At 40.5% G+C, this 21,388-nt stretch overlaps 1 protein-coding gene across 1 annotated transcript in view; it reads right to left on the minus strand.

The window, feature by feature from the left end:
- Arhgef6 (Rac/Cdc42 guanine nucleotide exchange factor 6) overlaps positions 1-21,388 on the minus strand; it is a 117,800-nt gene that overhangs the window by 46,904 nt on the left and 49,508 nt on the right. The window contains 3 exon segments of the mRNA XM_032890111.1: positions 1,891-1,949; positions 1,951-1,986; positions 13,860-13,930. Coding sequence (XP_032746002.1) covers positions 1,891-1,949; positions 1,951-1,986; positions 13,860-13,930 — 166 coding nt within the window.

Here is a 21,388-nt window from a genome sequence, read left to right on the forward strand (position 1 = left end):
TTTGCCTAACCAACATAATTTGTGGAGAGGAAAAAAGGGAGAAAAGCAGTTAACCATATTATCCTCCCTTGTTTAAGCCTAAAGTCTGTAGTTTAAACAAACTCCCCCAAAAGTCAGCTTTTCCTGAGGTAAGAGGGGAGGATTTTGGCTTCCACTATGTGAGTTTAAGTTTCTATTTCACTTACCAGACCATGATCATTAGCAAAATTTAATCAATTAAAGTAACAAGTAAGGATGGTCATTTTTTGTTAAATATGCTATCCCTAAAGCATAAAAAAAAATCAATGGTCATTATTTTTAAAATGTTTTAATCAAAATATTATTTCATCATTTGTTCTTTCCCTGTCCTCCCTTCAGCTTGTCCCCCCACTCCCTCTCAAATTGATAGTCTCTTTTTCTTGGATTATTAAGTGTTAACATGTTTTGTTTTGCTTTTCATGAAAACCCAGTCTTCAGCTCATCCTTTAGAAAATCATTGCAGGTTTAGTCCATGCTGTACATTTTGCTTTCAGAAATGCTTTTCCATCTCATTATCATTCACATTTGCCTGAATGAAATGCTGCCTTGAATTGCTCTTCTAAACCTTTGCAAACTGCCACACTCTTTCCACTTTGGGAGCATGGGAAAGAGGTCTGCCCTTGGCAGGCAAAAGGTCAGAGCGAGCATGAGATTTCTGAGTGTGTGCTTTGAATAAAAAGCACTGAGGACTCCTTTCTTTATGGCACAACGAGACCCATCCCTTTAAAATGCACAGGAATGTGGAAGTTAAATAGGAGATCCCATACACCTGCACATGGATGTACATAACAGGGCTAGTGAAAGGACCCTTTGTGTAATATTACAGCCCCGCTCACAACAGCTAAGCAGTGGGACCCACCTAGGTGTCCAACCCTAAAAGGAAAGTGCAGGGGAAATTTATTATCTATATCCAAGAATATTTGTTTAGCTATAAAGAAGAATGAAGATATGTCATTTGTAAGAAATAGATAAGATTGGAAAAATAATATTAAACTAAGCCACCCTCAGGAAGGCAGATATTAGTGTTTCCTCTGACTTGTTTCATATAGATACAAAAAAATCGTGTGTGTTTGTGTGTGTGTGTGTGTGTGTGTGTGTGTGTGTGAGAGAGAGAGAGAGAGAGAGAGAATGTGTGTGTATGTGTATGTATATGTATTGAAAATAGATGAAAAACCATGTAGAAGTAACAAGGACAAGAAAGAAAAGATTAAAGGGATGGGAAAACATGCTTAATACATAAAGTATGTATTTGTATAAAAAAAATTTAACTAAAAATATTTTAAGTAAATAGTACAGAAATAGAGAGCAGCAGAGTGGTTAGATAAAGCCTGGGAAGATAAGGAGGATGCTAGGCTGGAGAAAAGGACAGTTAAGGGGTACAGGGGTATAGCTGGATATGAAATATAACATCTAAATGTTCTACAGCACAGTAGGGATTTTAAGGATGCCAAAAGGTTATTGTATATTTCAAAATATCTTATGAATATGACATTCACCCTAATCTGATCATTGCACATTGCAGAGGTGTATTAAAATATCATACTCCATTCTATGAGCATGTATAATTTTTGGTGCCAAATGTTGAAGATGTTTTTAATATTGCATAGAAAAGAAGCAAGAGAAAAACATCCAATATACAAATTGTCACAGGCAGAATCTCAGATTAGCTATTTCTTCTTCAGAAAACAAGCCAAGCTCTCCAAAAGCAACATCTTGCATAATTGCTGTTGTCCTGACCATATTCTTGGCAACCTGTGATCTGTGGAAATTATTTTAAAAGACAAAATCAATTATTCAGTGATATAGGAGCAATGCCTACAAGTGCTGACAGATCCTCTCGCTTTATTTCACTAAGGGTTTAAAACGTCTTACTTGTTATTAGACTGCAAAGGTCTTAGGTAAGTAACAAGAAGAGACTGAAGTTCTTTGGCATATTCTTTTCAGTGTCCAAAAGATGTTCTGTAACACCAGGAGAAACAAGAATTAAGCTCATAGCCATCAAACAAGTTCAAGGGTCAAACAGCTTTTAAATCTTTTTAAGTCAAAATCTTGTGTGTCCCCCAATTTAGGTTGGTGCCAGGTATAAAACAAACACAAATGTACTATTTCACACCAGAAAAATATTTTAAATTATCAGCTAGTTATATCAATAGAGCTCATATGAAGGAATAACTATCGTGACTTTTCCTTCTCTACTGGAAAAAGCCTTGCCATACATGATATCGGCCACATGGATGCTTTGTAAAATACCTATCACAAAAACATATCAAGGAAAGGGCAGGTTGACTAATAAAGTTCTCAATATACTCTTTTTTCAATAATAAAATTATAAAATAGAGATTCAAGACTAGGAGAATTCAAGAATAATTATAACACAAAAGGCCAAGGATTTTGTTTGTGTATTACTTCGGATAAGACAAATTCTTACCATATAGTACATTCTTAAGCAGTGTTAAAACTGGTCCTTCAATAAAAACCAAAGTTTTTTCATATAAACACTTCAAATGTGAAAAGGAGATAGTATTGTAAGGAATGTAATGAAGAGAACAATTTAATAAGTATCTGTTATCAATGACACAAAATTCTTTTTTGTTCTTTAAGACAAATTCTCACCTTAGTCCATTATGGCCTAGAATTCATTATGTAGCCCAAACAGGCCTCAAAACTCACCATAATCCACATGCCTCAGACTCTATAGTGCTGAAAGTACATTATCGGTGTAAGCCACCACAACTAGCTAATAATAAAGTATATAGGTTCAACAATCAGTGTATGACTCCACAAATTGTCCTTCCCAACCCCTTATAAGGCCTTGTCCCATTTCTCAGCCTGTTCTGAAAGCAGTAATAACTTTCATTTTGAGCAATTATATATGACCAAGTTAATATTTTGCTATATATTTTTCGCATCTTCTAATTCATTGAACATGTCTTCCCTATGCTAACATATATGCTGCTTACAGGTAAGAGCTTCCTTTATATCTGAAGATGGAGACATTAAGTAGGAACCTACAAGACAGAGCGAAACATATATGGCTAGGAGAAGCACATCAGTCAACCAAAATGGCAGAAAAACACAGCTGATACTGTGTGTCTGTGGCTTCTATATTAGATGGGTTCTATAGTACTTCAGTTCCACAGGATTCAGCTAATTTAAAATTGAAAATATTTTTAAATGTCACCTGAATTGAATAAATATGGACTTTTTCCCACTGTCATTATTCCTTAACTAATGTAGTATATATAGCTTAAACCTCCAATCCCAGCTACCCTTGGGGATGCAAGAGGACCGCAAGTTTAAAGCCACCAGCACAAATTAGTCAGATCCAGTCGCAAGATAAACAGTGTGTGGGTGTGCGTGGGGGGAGTTGAAGGTGTAGTACAGAAGTAGAGCACTTGCCCTAGCTTGTGTGTGACCTTAGGTTCAGGCTCCAGAATCACATGTAATTCTTAATATTGTACCAATTGTTCATATGGTACTCACACACAGGCAGACAGCCTAGAGATTATCTGAACTCCAGAGAGAAGATGTGAAAAGGTCATGTGCAAATGCTAGACCATTGTATATAAGAGACTTGGTGGGACTGGAGAGATGGCTCAGCGGTTAACAGCACCAGCTGCTTTTCCAGAGGTCCTGAGTTCAATTTCCAGCAACCACATGGTGGTGGCCCACAACCATCAGTAATGAGATCTGACGCCCTCTTCTGGCGTGCAGGTGTCCATGCAGATAAACTCACACATAAAGTACATGAATAAATCTTTTAAAAAGAGACTTGAATATCTATATCCAAGGAGGCCCCTAGAGCCAATCTTGTGGAAACCAAAGAGTGGATAGTACTACAAGACAAAGCACAGGGTGATGGAGTGGCTGAAGCAAGGAGGGGCCCAAGGAGTCACTGGCTTTCTGGTGAATAACTGACCCAGAGGATGGTGGTCCTAACTGTGCTAGTGGCCAGCAGGCTGCTTCAGTTTTAAGGCCATCACAACCTACCTCATCTCGGATTGTGACATTTCAGGGACCATTATGAAGCAGCAGTGAGATGCTGCACAGGTAGATACTGGCAAGTGAGAAACACTTGGACCAACTTAAGGGGTTAAATGCATCTCTCCCGATAATAATATCTATTGGCCTTTCAGAACAGAAGTCATTGTTGGGAGAGGAATACCCTGTGTCTTGTGGGAAGTTTAGTAGCATCCCTGACATCTAGCCATTAGAGTCTACAGTTATAACTCAAAAAGTATGCCCTGAAGGGTAATGTCACCTTAGTTGAATCAGTGATGTAGAAGGCCACAGGGTGGTTGCCAAAGCAAAGTTTAGAGGCACACACTTATCCCAATACCAAGTGAGGGAGCTGGGGCAGAAAGATTGTCTGAGGCCAGTTTAACGGCCTTATAACGGGGGTGAGGGAGGATTGGGAGAGACAGAGACAGACAGATGGAGACAGAGTCTGAGAACAGGGAAGGGTTAAATTATAGGCCCCACTGAGCCCCACTCTTTTCTATTTTCAGTTCCCATATTGTTCAGAAACTATTCTTTACAAATGTAAATTCAGAGGCCTGAAAGTACTGATGGTCTCTGAAATTAGTCCAATGGTAAAAGAGAAAAGTTTTCCCTCCAAAAAAAAAAAAAAAAAAAAAAAAAAAAAAAAAACATCCAGTTATTCTGAAGGCCACTGAAACTGCTTTGAGACGAATGAAAAGCAAACATAGCACACAAAAGCTGGGTTTGGAGAACAGTTGGTAGCAGGCTTTCCTAGTATGCATTAGGTCCTGAGTGGATCCCCAGCACCACATACACTGGGTATGGTGGTTCACAGTTATAATCCCAGTATTCTCGGGAAGTGGAGGCAGAAGGATCAGGAGTTTAAGGTCATCCTCATCTACAGAGGAAGTTCAAGGGCCACCTGGGACAGGCCACCTTCTCTTTAATAAAGCAAAAACTTATTTGTTTCAATTAAAGTGGTGCTTCAAGTAATTCTAGATGGAAATGCCAATATTAAGGAAAAAAATTAAATTTTAAAACAGACATGCTTACTGGAAGCACTAATTGGACTCAGTGGGTTAAAAAATAAAGGAGGACATGGAATTCTGAGGGAGACACAGAGGCAGTGAATATAGTCAAACTTTGTGCATGCATGAAGGAAATTCATCCAAGAATAAATAAATACTTTCAAAGGAGAGATGATTTCTAATTTTCCTTCTAGGATTCAAGGGGCAGAAAAATCATTGTTTCCTTCTAACATAGATTACATGGGCAAGTAAAAACATAAGCTAGGATCTGTGAGCAATGAGATCATAGATAAAATCTATCGCAAAGAGTGGGGAGACGAGCAGGTGCTGAGAACGACAACTCCTTAGCACAGGGATGTAGAGCAGAGACTATTCCACTCCTCGTATGTCAGTGAGGAACGTGAAAGAGCGAACAGGTACTGCGGGTACTCCAGTTACTTCTTTCCCCACCTTGTACCCATTCTTGTATCTCAGTTCGTGGCATGGTATCTCCAACATTTGCAGTGGGACTTTTCTTCATGGTTAATGCTCTTAGGAAACAGCCTCAGAGATACACACTGAGCTCTGTCTCCTAGGTGATTCTAAATCTAGTCATGCTAATGGTTCTGAAGATTATCCATCACATTTTGTCTCCAGAAGAAGATGATGATGAAGAGGAGTCAGAGGAGGAGGAGGAGAGGACAGAAGAGGTGACTCAGTGGGTTAGAGCACTTACGCACAAGCATGAGAATTTGATCAGATGCCAACACCCACATAAAAAGTCAGGCATGGCTACTTGGTAGTATCAACACTGTGTGGGGGTGGAGACAGGAGCTTGGCTGGCCAGCAGCCTAGCGCCAGGTTCACTAAGAAATCTTGGCTCAAAGGAATATATGACAGTGATAGAACAGAACACATGACATCTTTTTCTGATCTCTGTATATTCTCTGTACACATGCGCACACACACATATGCACACACATAACAGGGGCACACATGCACATGTATGCAACAGATATATTAAGAAGACAAATGTGATCATATAAAATACTCAGTTAAAACTACAAAAAGAAGAACAAAATAGAAAAAATAGAACAAAGAACCAGTGAGATGGCTCAGCCCGTTAAGGTACTGCCAAGCCTTATGACCTGAGCTAGATCCTAGGACCCACAAGGTAGAAAAAATGGACCAACTCCTGCAAGTTGTCCGATGACCTCCACCTGTGCACTGTGCTGCATGTGTACACAATAAGTAAATAAGTAGGTAGATAAAATATAGTAAAAACCTAATTCTGGGTGTTGAAAGGACAGTTTCCTCAATAAATGCTGTTAGAAAAATTAGATAAACACATGCAGAAGAATGAAGACAAACCCTTATGTTCAGGTGGTGCCCCTCCAGCCGAGCCAGATGCCCAAAGGAGAGAAGGCCAAGGGGAAGAAGGTGGCCCCAGCCTCTGCCATCGTCAAGAAACAGAAGGCCAAAAAGGTGGCCAATCCTTTGAGAAAAGGCCCAAAGAACTTCAGCATTGGGCAGGACATCCAGTCCAAAAGAGATCTCACACGCTTCGTCAAATGGCCTCACTACATCAGGCTGCAGTGGCAAAGAGCCATCCTCTATAAGCGGCTCAAAGTACCTCCTGCCATCAACCTGTTCACCCAGGCCCTGGACAGGCACACAGCAACTCAGCTGCTTAAGCTCGCCCACAAGTACAGGCCAGAGACAAAGCAGGAGAAGAAGCAGAGGCTGCTGGCCCGCGCTGAGAAGAAAACTGCTGGCAAAGGGGACGTCCCTTATTTAAGAGACCACCTGTCCTCTGAGCAGGGGTCAATACAGGCACCACCTTGGTGGAGAACAAGGCGGCTCAGCTGGTGGTGATTGCCCATGATGTAGACCCCATTAAGCTGGTGGTTTTCCTGCCTGCCCTGTGTTGAAATATAGGGGTGCCCTGCTGCATCATCAAGGGAAAAGCCAGGCTGGGGCGCCTGGTCCACAGGAAGACATGCACCACTGTTGCCTTCACACAGGTGAACTCGGAAGACAAGGGTGCTCTGGCTAAGCTGGTGGAAGCTATTAGGACCAATTATAATGACAGATGTGATGAGATCTGCTGCCACTGGGGAGGCAATGTCCTGGGTCCTAAGTCTGTGGTTCACATTGCCAAGCTGGAAAAGTCAAAGGCTAAAGAACTCGCCACCAAACTGGGTTAAATATATGCTAAATTTTCTGTACATAAATATAATTACAAAATTAAAAAGAAGATAAGGTTATGGTAAGGCAGAGTATCAGGCATGGTAGCACCACACACCATTAATCCCAGTGCCCAGGAAACAGAGCTCTGTGAGTTTTGTGAACTGAGTTCCAGACCAACTACATAGTGAGACCCTGACTTAATTAATTAATTAATTGGAGCCAAAGAGTAAGGCCCCCAATACTTTTTGTCTCCACATGTATATCTACATGCACAAACATACACACATGAACATATACATACACACAAAAAATGAACAGAATAAAGAGACAGCCTACAAAATGAGAGAAATATCTTTTCAAACTATTATCTACTAAGAGGTTCATATCCAAAATATATAAGGAAGTCAAAGAATTCAAAGGCAAAAGAACACCCCATACTTTTAAATGAGCAATAAAACCCCACAAAAATCTGAATATACACTTTTCAAAATAAAACAAGTGACTGGCATGTATATAATAATGCTCAATACCACCTATCCCGAAACACATATTAAACGGTTTTCACTTCATCCCTGTTAGGTTGATAATCATTGAAAATACAAAATATTAGTCTGGGGATGTGGCTCACTGGTAGGGCACATTTGCCTGACATGCTTGGAGCTCTGTGTTTGAGGCCCAGCCCCATAAAATGATAAAACAATTAATGTAGAAAAGGGGAACCTTTGCACACTGCTAAATGAATACAGTCATTTTGTAAAAATATATGTTCAATAAAAATGTTAAAAATCAAGTCGGGTGTGGTGATGTAATCCCAGGGTCTGGTAATCCCAGAATTTGGGGAGTGGTTATTGGCAAGAAGATCCAGGGTTCTGGACCAAATTCAGGTTATGTGAGACTTTCTCTCAAAACACAGCAAAAACAAATGGAAAAATAACAACAAAACCCAGCAATATGGCTCAGCAGGGAAAGGTGCTTGCCACATGACTTAGAACCCATGGAAAGATGGAAGGAGAAAACCGACTCCAACTTCCACAAGGTTGTCCTCCTATCTCCTCGCACATACTATGCCATACATGCTTCTGTCCAATACACACACACAGAGGCACACACACACACACACACCATACACACACACATACACACAGACACACACACAGAGGCACACACACACATAGACACATACACACACACAGACACACACACATACAGACACACACACAGACACACACACATAGACACACACACACACACAAAGACACACACACAGAGACACACAGACACACACACAGACACACACACAGGCACACACACACATAGACACAGACACACACATACAGACACACACAGAGACACAGACACACAGACACACACACACACACACAGACACAGACACACACAGACACACACACACAGACACAGACACACACACACACACACACACACAGACACACAGAGACACACATAGACACAGACACAGAGACACAGAGACACATACAGACACACACACACAGACACACACACACAGACACACACACAGACACACACACACACACACACAGACACACAGACACACACACACACATACACAGACACACAGACACACACAGACACACACAGACACAGACACACACACACACACACACACACACACACACAGCAAAGTTTTCTCATCACATTACTTCCTCCCAAACCCCAAGAGACTCGCCATACAAGACCCAGAGCTGCCCTTGCTGTGGCCGCAGCGGCAGCGCTGATCTTTGGGAATGCTGGGGATTCTTTCCTAAATTCACTCAGACTTTCCTTGCTTTTTTCAAACTCCAAAGAGCAGCTGATGAATGGAGCTCTCGCCCCACCCCCACGCCCCACTCCTTTCAGGGCACAGGGCATCTAATATGAAAGGATAAGGAGAGAAGCAGACAGAGGAGTCTATGTGTTCCGTAACAGAAGGCCTCAGTGGTGAGTCCGAAGGCAAGGAGCTTGGCAGACTAAAGAACTTCAGAGCAGTACAATTTGATCGGGATGAAATCTCTTCAAATTTACTAAGATAGGCTGTGTCCAGACACTGCCTGAGCCTCCGTGGTTCTGTCTTCATGAGGCCAAGTGAGGATCCATTTTCTGAACTAACCTTTCCCTGACTTCAGAATAGAACAGATGGCATGACCCCACAGGAAAAAAAAAAGAGAGAGATGACAATCTTTTGTATCTCTACTCTGTGCTATTATTTTCCCCTAAAATAAATTTCCTGCACTTCTTGGAAAGGCTTTGGAGTGAATACAGCTTTAGAACTAAGTTTTCTAAGGGGAAGGAGTCACATAAGTAGAAGGAAATTGTGAGCTATGGTAGTGCACAAAGGTAATTTCTGTATTCAGGAGCTTGAAGTGGGAGGGTCACAAGTTCAAAGCCAGCCTAGACTATATGGTGGATTTTAGGCCAGCTTAAGACACAGCAAGACATTGTCTCAAAAAATGAAAAATAATAAAATAAGAAGCTCAAATATATAAACAATATCTGAAAATAGAGGTATTCTCTGTAAAGGAAGACTACAGGAGCCTCAGAAAACCTTAAATCTAAGCAAGACTCCATTGTAGGAGTCTGAGGTAATTCTGCTGCCTGTAAAAATGACAGCATGTGGGAAATACTCTTTGAAAGCAAAAGGGACAGTATATTTCTATATTAATGTCATATTTGACTTCATGCCAGTAAAACTGCTTGCCCACCTTCAGGGTACTGACTGATTTCCCACCCCCGCAAGTTACTGGCTTTCAAAACACCAACCTCATTCACAATACCACAGACTTACTAGCTCCATCTAGCCCCATCACTTCTTCACCTCAAGCCCTCCAATGGAAGAGGTTAATAGAGGAGTAAGACAGAAGAACAAGGGTAAAAATTAATGAAGAATATGGAGAAGAGACTCAATGGAGATCTGTGTAAAGTCTATACCATGGGTTAGGAAAGCTGGTGAGGCTGGGTGTGGCAGTGTTCCTCTTTAATTCCAGCACTGGAGATAGGTAAAGTTCTATGAGTCTGGGGCTAGCCTAGTCTACATAGTGAGCTCCAAGTCAGTCAAAGGTACAGTATGACCCTGCCTCAACAGGGGGTGATGGGGAGGGAATAGTAAGGATCACTGAGATAGCTCAGCCCATGCCATAAAGCCAGACAACCTGAATTCTATTCCCAGAACCCACGTACAAGATCAAGCCAGATAAAACCTAACAGCGTAGATTTAGGAGGGGGACATGATGCCCCACACCCTAGTTGAATAGCTATTAGCAGTTGAGAACTATTGGGAGAAGTAGAGTCCTTTTCTTTCTGGAATATAGGCCCTGAGAGGTTACCCATGCTCCAGTAGATCATCCTTCAATCATGGGAATACAAGCAGCAGTAAATAAAGTCAGTGGGTTTATAAAAAGACCACATGAAAGTTATAAGGGAGACATACTGGGGCAGACGGGGAGGAACTGGAGAGAAGGAAGGAAAGAAAGATTTGATCAGAACATATATGCATGCTTGACATTCTCAAACAAAATGGTAGGAGAGAACTGAATCTACAAATTTGTCCTCTGACCCCCACATCTGTGTATGTGTGCGCATGTACACACACACACACACACACACACACACACACACACACACACACACACACACTGATTAAGCTCTCAAAGGACAGAGAAAATTCAAAGTGGGAATAAGTGAGTAGAAGAGACCAGTGCGCACAAATGAAATAAGCTTGTGGGAGGCCACAGCAAGGGTCCTAAGAGCTGTCATGGGTCTTTCGGTTTCCCACGTTATGGCCACAGTCTTAGAGGTGTTTGTTAGTGTGTGCCAGTTCTGTAAGCCATGCCATTTACATACTATGAGTATTAATCTTCACTGTTGACTTGAATTTATGTGCTCACCTTAGAGTCACCCCTAGGCCTGTCTGTGAGGATCTTTCCAGAGAGGTTTCACTGACCTCAGGCAAGACCCACCCTGAATATGGAATTTATCATTCCAGGAGGTGGAGACATTTTTACCCATCTCCTCATGTACACATAAAGTTATGGGCGATGGACAGATGTTTGTGAGACAAAACAACCCAGGTGTGGTGCTGCAGGATTTGGAAGGCAGGGGCAGGTGGATCTTTTCTAGTTAGAGGCCAGCCCAACTGATCTATATATCAAGTTCTAGGCCTATATAATGAGACACTGTCTCAAATATAAAAATGAAATGAAAAGCCATCACTCACTCTTTTATGCACATGGCTATCTCTCCTTTCTCCCTTTCCTCCAACCTTTCTTCCTCACCTCCTCTCTCCTTCCCCTGCTTCTCTGAAAAACTTGATTAATACACAGTACCAAAGTAAAGGGAGTTTGTATTAGCAAGGACTCACTGAATGGAAGACCTTAAGGAAAGCTCTAATGAGAGAAAAATACTTCGGAGTGTGTACATGAAGGAGAACAATGAAGAATACTTACATCTTATTTTGAAGTTAGAAACATATAGGCACACACACACACATACCACTAGCTACATATATGTAAATATATACATGTATATATTTTATGCACATATATATTTCTCAAGAAATGTTAGGTGTTCGTAGTGATCATTTCAAATTAGTGAAACTAAAGGTGGCATTTATTCTTTTTTATACTTTTTTCTAATTGTTTCGTTGTTATTTTATGAGTTATTTTAATAGAGTAAAAATCAGACATTATGACTAGTAAAGGATATCTAATAATTGTATTAACAGTGCTTCGATAGGAGAGTTGACATAAGATTAGATGGGAACATCTCTCATGTAGAATAACTTGATTTTCTGTCCTCTGAATAGGATAGTATTTTTCAGTTGTCTCAGATATCCACAGATAAGAAGGATACTCAGATCACTTGGGACATACTCTGAATTCATTGTCACATATTTTTCCTAAACATTTAGCTCCAAAGTACTGTGGATTAAAAAATAACTAAGTAACCTCCTCTCTCTCTCTCTCTCTCTCTCTCTCTCTCTATATATATATATATATATATATATATATATATCACTATATCTGTACTCAATAATAAAACAATAATAAGCCAGAGACAGTGACACATTCCTGTAATCCCATCACTTGGGAAGCAGATGCTAGAAGACTGTACATTCAAGGACAATCTGAGTTATGTGCTGAATTCCAAAGGCTAGCTTTAACAAAGTGAGACTGTCTTAAAATAGATGATGGATAGAATGAGATAAATAGATGAATGATATGATAGATGATAGATAGATAGATAGATAGATAGATAGATAGATAAACAAGCTGGGCTTATACTGCTCATACTGACTTAAGCTAGAAAGAATATATATGCTTTCCAATAGAGGCTGGGTCATACAAACTGCAGTCCATCCAGTGTTTGTGTATAATATCTGCATCTGAGAATCACAAGGGTTTCCTCTCTTGTATGTGCCACACAATACTACACCACTGAGCTACCTCAACCCCCACTCTCAACATTTTAAAGTGTCGCAATCAGAAAATAGTTATATGCACAGCAGAGTGCCAAATGCTGCAGGTCCACTGGGAGACATTATGGCACACTTTCAACTGTCATTCGACTCAGTCCTTAAAAATGAAATCAGTAGAGGATCATTTGGAAGAATGATTTGATGAGGACTGAAGGAAAATTGAAGGCTAACTCTGATGAATCATGCCTTTTCATCTAGAAACTAGAGGAGACACGTTGACAAACAATTCTCTGATCACTGCCCATGGCACCTCTGAAGCTCCTCCTTGATTCTTCATTAAGCACTTACTGTTTATGTCACCAGAATGGAACAAATTCACTGGATAGTGAAATATAATTTTTGAAGCCAAATTACATTAACATACCTGCATAGAGGTGATTAAAACCTCTTTTCCATGCACAAAATAAAATGAGTATGTAGTAAAAATGCATACTGAACACTGGGTAAATTCAGAAGCTGTATTGCAGTAGAGGTTTGGGGAGATTGTGAGGCTACCAGAAAAGGTAATTTAGCGGTAATGATGACTTGACCTTTTCATTAGTGACTGGGCCAAGTCTGGAAAGGAGACAAGAAGGAAAGCAGAGAGTAGATTAAGGAGAATGATGCAATTTCTTTTTTCAAACGGGAGCTTATTTTGAGCATTACACATACCCTATTTATAGCTAATATAGTTTGACATAGCTGTGTTTAAGCCAGAGCCATTTCACTCGTCCCTCTCTGTCAAAAGGAAGTCTTCCTTTCACGCTCTCCTCAAAAATAGAATTGAGACAATTCCAGCAGGTGTTACAGGTTGATTGACTCTCAAGTAAAATCACAGAACACAATCCCTTAAAACTCATTACATCTTAGAAACCTGGGGCCTTGATTTCTTTTAAATACACAGTTAGGTGATGTCACTGAATTTCAGCATGATACCTACATATTAATCATCTTCTCTTTCACCACTGTCAGTAGGCCTTGTTCTGAAGCACTAGTCAGTACTGTGGATGGAAAACCTCTAGATATCTGTCAGACTCACACATGTACATGAACACCACTGTCATGCAAAGAGCCTGGGAACCTCACAAAGCAACTTTTCCCCATCTTCCCTTTGTGTCACCTCCAAATTAGCAGTGGTTTGACAAGTGAAACATCTCCACAGAGAGTTAAAACATTTTCGCCCTCTGAACACTCACCACAGTGTAGTAATTCTTGGTAAGTGGAGCAGTGTCAAATCCTTTGACAGCCTTAGGGGACAGAGGTCTCTCTGTAAAAAAGACATGTAGATAATGTTAATATCATGCAATTGATAACTGAGGACAACTGACATACTATGAAGAGCTGAAGTGGGAAGAAAAGGGAAATGAACGTGGAAATAGCATTTAACTGCAGGTCAAAGTTCAATCTTCTTGTTCAGACCCCTCAAGTTCCAAGGGAGGACCAGTGCAGAGAGTTAATCCATAGCTCAGCAATGGCAGAGCCAGGGCAAGAGTGGCGCTCACAGCTTCGATTTATTTATAGAACTCAGGGTGTCCACTTACTTTATTCACAACAGGTGAGTGGAACCAAAGCAACCAGACATGTTTTGTAAATTTTGCAATTAACACAAACAGAAAGAACATAAATCAACCATGCCTTTCTTGGGGATGCCTACTGTGCCAACAATAAAATAATAAAAATCTCCAAGTCACTAAAAACTTCTGCAAGATTCTCCTCTGTTTTCTGTATCATTTTAATATTATTACATTATATTAGAAAATGCTGCCTTCAGTTTACAAAGTTAATCTTAGCTATTAAACTGTAAACACGGGATATGCTAGGACATTCTTCCATTTAAAACTTAACACAAGACACTCATATTTCTCTTTATGAGATAAGGCTTTGCCTTGTAACCCTAAACTACCCTTGAGCTCCGGATCCTCCTGTTTGGCCTCCCAAGTGCCAGGATCAGAGGTGCGCACCACCACTCCTGGCTCTAAATGCTTAGCAGCAGCAGGGTGTAGTATCGTTCCAGCCACTGCTGTCTCTTTTTCTTCATTTTGCTTTATAGTTCATTACCTTCCTATATTGCACACTGCTTTAAACTCTTTCTGAATCATGGTGGACTTCATGTGACCAAGTAAGAGTATGTCATCACACATTAACACTTCTTTTATAAATAATATTTTTCAAGTTATGAATCTTTTATAGGCCAACTCTAAAAAATAAAAATATAGAAACATAAATAAATCCTAATTATTTTGTCTTTTATTCTTTTCATGTATATTTAAGCATGCCCCCCACAAATACACACATCTTTTTCTATAGTCTTGTAATTCTATTACAATATTTTATGAATATTTCCCACACAATTTTAATTTTAATTCTAATTATGTTAAATTATTCCTAATATTTACTTGGGACTAAGTACCATTAAAGACATTTTGTTTATCCTTATAACACCTTGAAAAGTGAAGACCATCTTACTTTATAGAGGAGGGAAAACACTAAACCAGAGATGTGATGTCCTTGGCCTAAGGTCATGCAGATAGGAAATGGCAGAGTCAAGACCAAAGTTAAGGCATGGCTTGATAAAGAGGCTCTGCTCCTAGTCTGAGACAGAGCTACTAAAGGGCTTGGTGAAGAGTACTGGACAGAAGCTGATGCAGAATGGCGGTTATATCTGGGATGGCCACAGAAGGGCTTGGTCTGACTTCAGAGGCCTGTAGATAAGAAAGCAAAGCAATTTCTAGGTAGGGAAAACAGAGAAACAAACCATAATGCAGTATTCCAACAGCAGTGTTCAAAGGGGCTGTACGCCTGTAAAAGTAAATATCAGTTGGGCCGTGCTCTAAGGCCTAAAACCAGCAAAGAAAGCCAGCTTTGTTATTCTGGTAACAAATATTGTCCAGTTTCTGAAATCTATGCTACATAATTCATCCTGGTCCACTAGTGGCTTATTAAAACTTTATAGAGGACTAGAGATATGGCTTAGTGGTTAAGAACATTCTCTGCTACTCCCAAGGACCCTAGTTTGATTCCAAGCACCTGTGTCAGGTGGCTCTCAGAACTGCCTATAGCTGCAGTTCAAGGAGATCCTGATGCCTCTGACCTCTGCAGGCACCAGCGCTTGCTCACACAAATGCACACTCACGTATGCATGTACATGATGAAAAGTTTGAAAGAAAAAGGCTTTATGGGAAGAAAACTGAGTGGTGTAGAGCGACTGCACCTGGTCCTTGAGATTGTAAACCACAGTGAGGACCTGAAGCCAGGCATTGTAGTGATGTCCCCAGGTTCTTGCTTAGGCAGATTTAACATTCAGACTGCATTTGGAAGGAAAGAGGAGAGTCGGAGCTGTAAATTAGGCCCTCTTGGGAGGAAAGGAGAAGGGAAAAGTAGGAAAGAGAAGACTAGAGAAGAGAAGGAAGGGAGAAGAGGAAGAAGAGGGGGTGAAAGAGAAGTGAAAGCAGAAGCAATCGGGGGATGATGAAGACAGGGATGAAATAATGAGCAATTATCAAAGTTTTATCGGGCGCATTTCCTACAATTTATAGAGATTTTAATTAGAACTTAAGTTTTTTCAGTTATTATTCAAGCTGATCTTAATCAAAATAAAACTTTTGAGCCTTTTGCAGTGTATCACATTCATAATTCCAGTATTAAGGAGGCTGAGGCAGGAGGACTGTCATAACTTTTAGACTAGCTAACAAATACCTAGAGAGTTGCAGGTCAACTGAGCTATGTAACAAGACTGTCTCAAAAAAAAAAAATGAAAATCACTTTTTAGGTGTACAAGCAAGGTCTATAACCACAGTGCATGGACCATGCCCCATCTCCTTTGTCTCAGAAACTAAGTAAGGTCAAGTCCCGTTAGTATGTGGATAGAAGATACCAGCAAGATGTGGTCACCAATCAGAGGCAAGGCCTCAAAGAGTGCATTCCACTTATGGAGAGCCTGCTAAGACACAGCCAAGGGCAGGAAAGGCTGAAGGAACGCATAACACAATTGAAACACAATGTTCACTATGCAAAGGAGAATGAAGGACAATCATATGCTAGAGAGGTAGGCACTGTAGAGGTCCCTTGATGACTAGGAAAAAGAGTTAGTGCTTTGAAAACATATGAGGGTAAAGGCAGGAGAAATCACAGTGCATCATAAACATGTGAAATTGACAAAGAGCAAACCTAATAAAAGGTTTACATTGTTTTAAAAAGAACAATGAAATCATCAAAAGCTCTAATAAGACTGTGAGAGGAGTGACACAGAAAGAGAAAGGGAGAACAAATTATTATTAAGGGCTATGAGATGGCTCAGTGAATAAAGGCCCTTTCCAAGAAGGCTGACCACCTGAGTTTGATCCTTATGAAGGAGAGAACTCACTCTCAAAAGTTGTCCATGTAGCCTCTGCTTACACAAACACATACATAAACACACACACACACACACAGAGAGAGAGAGAGAGAGAGAGAGAGAGAGAGATTTAATTGTAATTTTTTAAAAAAATAAATTACCAGCCAAGCAGTAGTGGGACACACCTTTAATCCCAGCACTTGGGAGGCAGAGATAGGCAGATATCTGTGAGTTCAAGGCTAGCCTGATCTACAGAGCAAGTTCCAGGATAGCCAGGGCTACACAGAGAAATCCTGTCTTGAAAAAACAATACTACTACTATTAGAAGTAGTACCAACATCAGGGAAGAAACAGGTTATTATTACTCCAAATTCTGGGAAATAGGGAATATTTTTATTTAGTTTTGAAATACGGTTTCACCTATTCCTGGCTGGCCTCTAACTCGTTATGTTGGAGAGGACGACCTGGACCTCCTGATTTTCCAGTATCCACTGCCTGAGTGCTGAGATTATAGGTGTGCACCATAGTGCTTTACTCTGTGTTACAGATTGAACCCAGGGCTTCCTCCATACTAGGCAAGCACTTTACCACCTGCGCCACAACCCCAGGCCCAGTTTCTGGTATTTTGTTCTTTTGCTCTACACTCCTGCCTTAAATTATCACCCTGTGAAGCTCTCTCTAAATTCCACACTCAGCAGCATTCAGATAAGAAATAAATATGTGGAAGGGCTGAGGGCTAGTTCAAAGTGGCCTAATCAGAAGCATGAATGCATAGACATTTGGTAACATTTCTAAGGCACTGGTAGAACAAAGCTGGTCAGTTCCACTCAATTAATGACAAAGAATCAGTAAACATCTTTTAAAATGGATTTTTCGGCATGAGAGAACAGACAGTAATGTCACACGTGCACAGGAATAAGAAACTCCCCATTCTTACTGCAAAGACTCCTTTACAATTCATTTTGTAAGCTTCCCTTGTTTTTGCTGATGTCCAAATTTCTATTGCCTGTTGCAGGCGACAAAAATAAATCTAGGGAGCATTTTTCTGGACATGAAGCATGTATGTGAGACAGCTGGTGGATTAAAACAGGAAGTCCAAATCTAAAGCTCGACCCTAGCTTTGGTTTACAATTATGAGGAAGAGTAGTTTCCTAACGGGCCTTAATCCAAACCTAGTTAACCATGGACGCAATCATCCTTCCTGACTGATTTAACGACCCCTTAACAGAATCAGTTGCTGAAAAGGAAATTTGTTTAAAATCCCTTCATCTAATCATGCTTGTTTCAACATGTTGCTGACATGGAAATTTTCCCACTGGAAAATAGAGCGTCTTTCCTTTTGTCTCTTTCTTCGGCCTTTTTCTTCCTTTTCCTTTCTTTCTTCCAGGTTTGTTTTATGATAAGGTTTTGCCAGTAGCCAGGCTGGCTGGAAATACATGGTCATTATCCTTAACATGCTGAGCACTGGGATTACAGGTGGAACCCACAATGCCTGGCTTGGGGAAAAGTGAATGGAAAACCCTCACAAAGCCTTAGCTTTCAGGGTTCAGAGGGTAAAGATGTTCGCTGTTTGCTGCCAAACCTGATGGCCCCAGTGGGATCCCCTAGTAGGAGCGAACTTCCTCTTTCCCACAGAACCAATTACAACAGAACCAGCAGAATTAACACTCACAATCTGTTCTCTGGCCTCCACACCCATGCTCTGGCATGTCATAGCTATACATCTACACACACGAATGGATAAGTACATCAACAATATAAGAATTTCAAGACTGGGCTTTTCGATAACAAAGAAAACAATGACAAAGCAAGAGAATGAATCACTAATAGTTTGGGACTTGCTTGGTCAAGATAGCCTAGGCTATATACTGAGGACCCCACTGTAACTCCCCTCTTCCTTTTTGTAAATGAATGAATATTATAGCTATATTCTCATAATGCATTTGGAGGAATGCTTTTGCTATATTAACAACTTGTTCATTTATAGGTTATCACTGATTTATAAAAAGAGAACTTAAGGTATACAGATGACTAGTTTTTTTTACTTATATCTAGCTCAAATGTAATAAAAAAAAGTCAGGATTCTGTGACCAAATTCATATTATATGTATTTTTATACAAAGGCCAGTACAAAACAGTTGTTAACATCCATGCAGGTATTGGGAATTGAACCCGGATCCTGTGAAAGAGCAGTAAGTAGTTTTAACTACTGAGCCTTCTCTCTAGCCCACTGGTAGCTTCTTGATGTCACCACTGTTCAATCATCTTAGTGAGAGATTTTTATCATCGTGGTTATAAGAGAATGTACTCTCTCCTCTCTCACACCTGTGTGTGTGTGTGTGTGTGTGTGTGTGTGTGTGAGAGAGAGAGAGAGAGAGAGAGAGAGAGAGAGAAAGAGAGAGACAGACAGACAGACAGACAGAAATACAGACACACAGAGACACAGAAAAAGACACAAAGAGAGACAGAGAGACACACAGAGAGCGTGAGCTACTCTATTTCCTGCCTTTCTATAATATTTTGTGTGTTGCTCTTTATATGCTGCACTTCTCTGGAATCCCTCTCCTCTCAAAGAGCGGGGGCAAGGCTGCCTCTATGCTTCTGGTCACAGTAATCTCTTCACAAGATGTACAGTGGAATTGAAAACTTAATATGCCACTCCCTGAGGACAAATTTACCCCAGCACTAAGAATTCTTCTGAATGACAGTCTCAAGAGGTGGAAACTACATGACACTCCCCTGGCACAGCACTCTGCTGGGGGTGGGGGTAGGTTATATGGTTCTGGGCTTGCTCTGTCATTACCTTATATTACATGGGATTACAAAAACACTCTTCACATTAGTTTGAATGTGTCACCCACCCTCAGGCTAGGTGTGTGAATTTGTCAGAATTACTGACTGTCCATGTGACCATATGACCATGCCTTTGACGCAATAACAGAGAGATAGAGATCACTCAAGTTTTTCAGTTCCATTCCTGAATCAGCTTCATGAATGGTTGATGAGGTCATACAGCAGTGAGGTTTAAAATGCTAAAGTGACGGGTCGTGTCTGTGGAGTATACATTTCATTTATGAACCACCTTCAACCCCCCTGAAGACTAGTCTTATTTTCTAAGCTTACATATCAGCACATTTATGGAAAAAATTATAAAAACATAGCCATTCACAATCATTGAATACAATGAACAAAAAGTGTTCTTTGGTAACTTTTTGGTAGATTTAGGCTAGTTCACTATTTTGTAGAGCCAGCAAAAGTTGGGATGGGAATGAATTCAAGTCAAGAAAGCCTTAGTGTTCACCCAGCTTTTCAAAATAAAAATATCCTCATTTATACCAAGGTAACCTTCGATACTTGTTCAAAGCTCACCCTACTCAGTCTGACCACAGAAGTTCACCAGTTTTCCATGACCAAGTCCTAGGACATACCTTATCCTTGCTTCCCTTCTGGACCCATCTGTAGGTTCCCTGTCTTTAGCATCCAGCTCAAGCATTACCTCCCCCATTAAGTTTCCCACAAATTCTTCACTCTTACTACACTCTCTGCCTCTGAATATTGCCGGTCTGCACTATATTTCCTACTCTACCATCCTCTGCCCTATATTGCCACTTATGTATTTCATCGTCAAGTTTTCTCATTGCTTTCCTCCGTATTCTGCAGTTGTCAAACAGGTCATCATCTTCAGTACCAACACTTTCCAACCCCCAGAACACACATATCTCCCCCTCACCCTTCTATCTTCTTTCTGAATGGAGTCCTGTACTTTATGAATCCATCCTCTATTACTTAAACAAAATATTTATAGCCAGGTACTCATGAATATAGGCCTGTTTATCTCTTAATTCTAGAAGTTGAATGCCTAGAATTGGGTAGCCTTATTTATTTGGCCTCTGGTAAGGGCCTCTTTGACTAGATTGCAATATGGAAGAAAACAGGAAGAGAATCATCCCCATACAGAAGAGGAGATTGCACAGTAGGACAGGAGACCACAGAGAATCAGAAGTCCAGTTTACTCTCCTTATAACAAACACAGAGAAACTATTCAAAGTGCCTGAAGAACTACATTAATCTTCCAAATGTGCTGTCTCTAAAGTCCTACCTTGTACTAGATTCCACCACACCACCACCACCACACTGGGAGCCAAGCTTCCAGCAAGTGAACTTTTGAGGGGACACACTCAAAACATTTTGAACCTGTAGCAAGCACAGGTCAAACATCTCATTTGTCTGAAGCAGTGTGCTAGGCATGATGGAAAAGGAAAGACATAGAAAGATGAGAAGACGAGTCAGGCATGGTGGTGCAAACCTGCAACTCTAGCACATGTGATGTGTAGGCAGAAGAATCAATAAACCAATGTCATTCTCATTTATATAGTGAGTTTGAGGTCAGCC

Source organism: Rattus rattus, chromosome X (assembly GCF_011064425.1).
Source record: "Rattus rattus isolate New Zealand chromosome X, Rrattus_CSIRO_v1, whole genome shotgun sequence".
Taxonomy (NCBI): domain Eukaryota; kingdom Metazoa; phylum Chordata; class Mammalia; order Rodentia; family Muridae; genus Rattus; species Rattus rattus.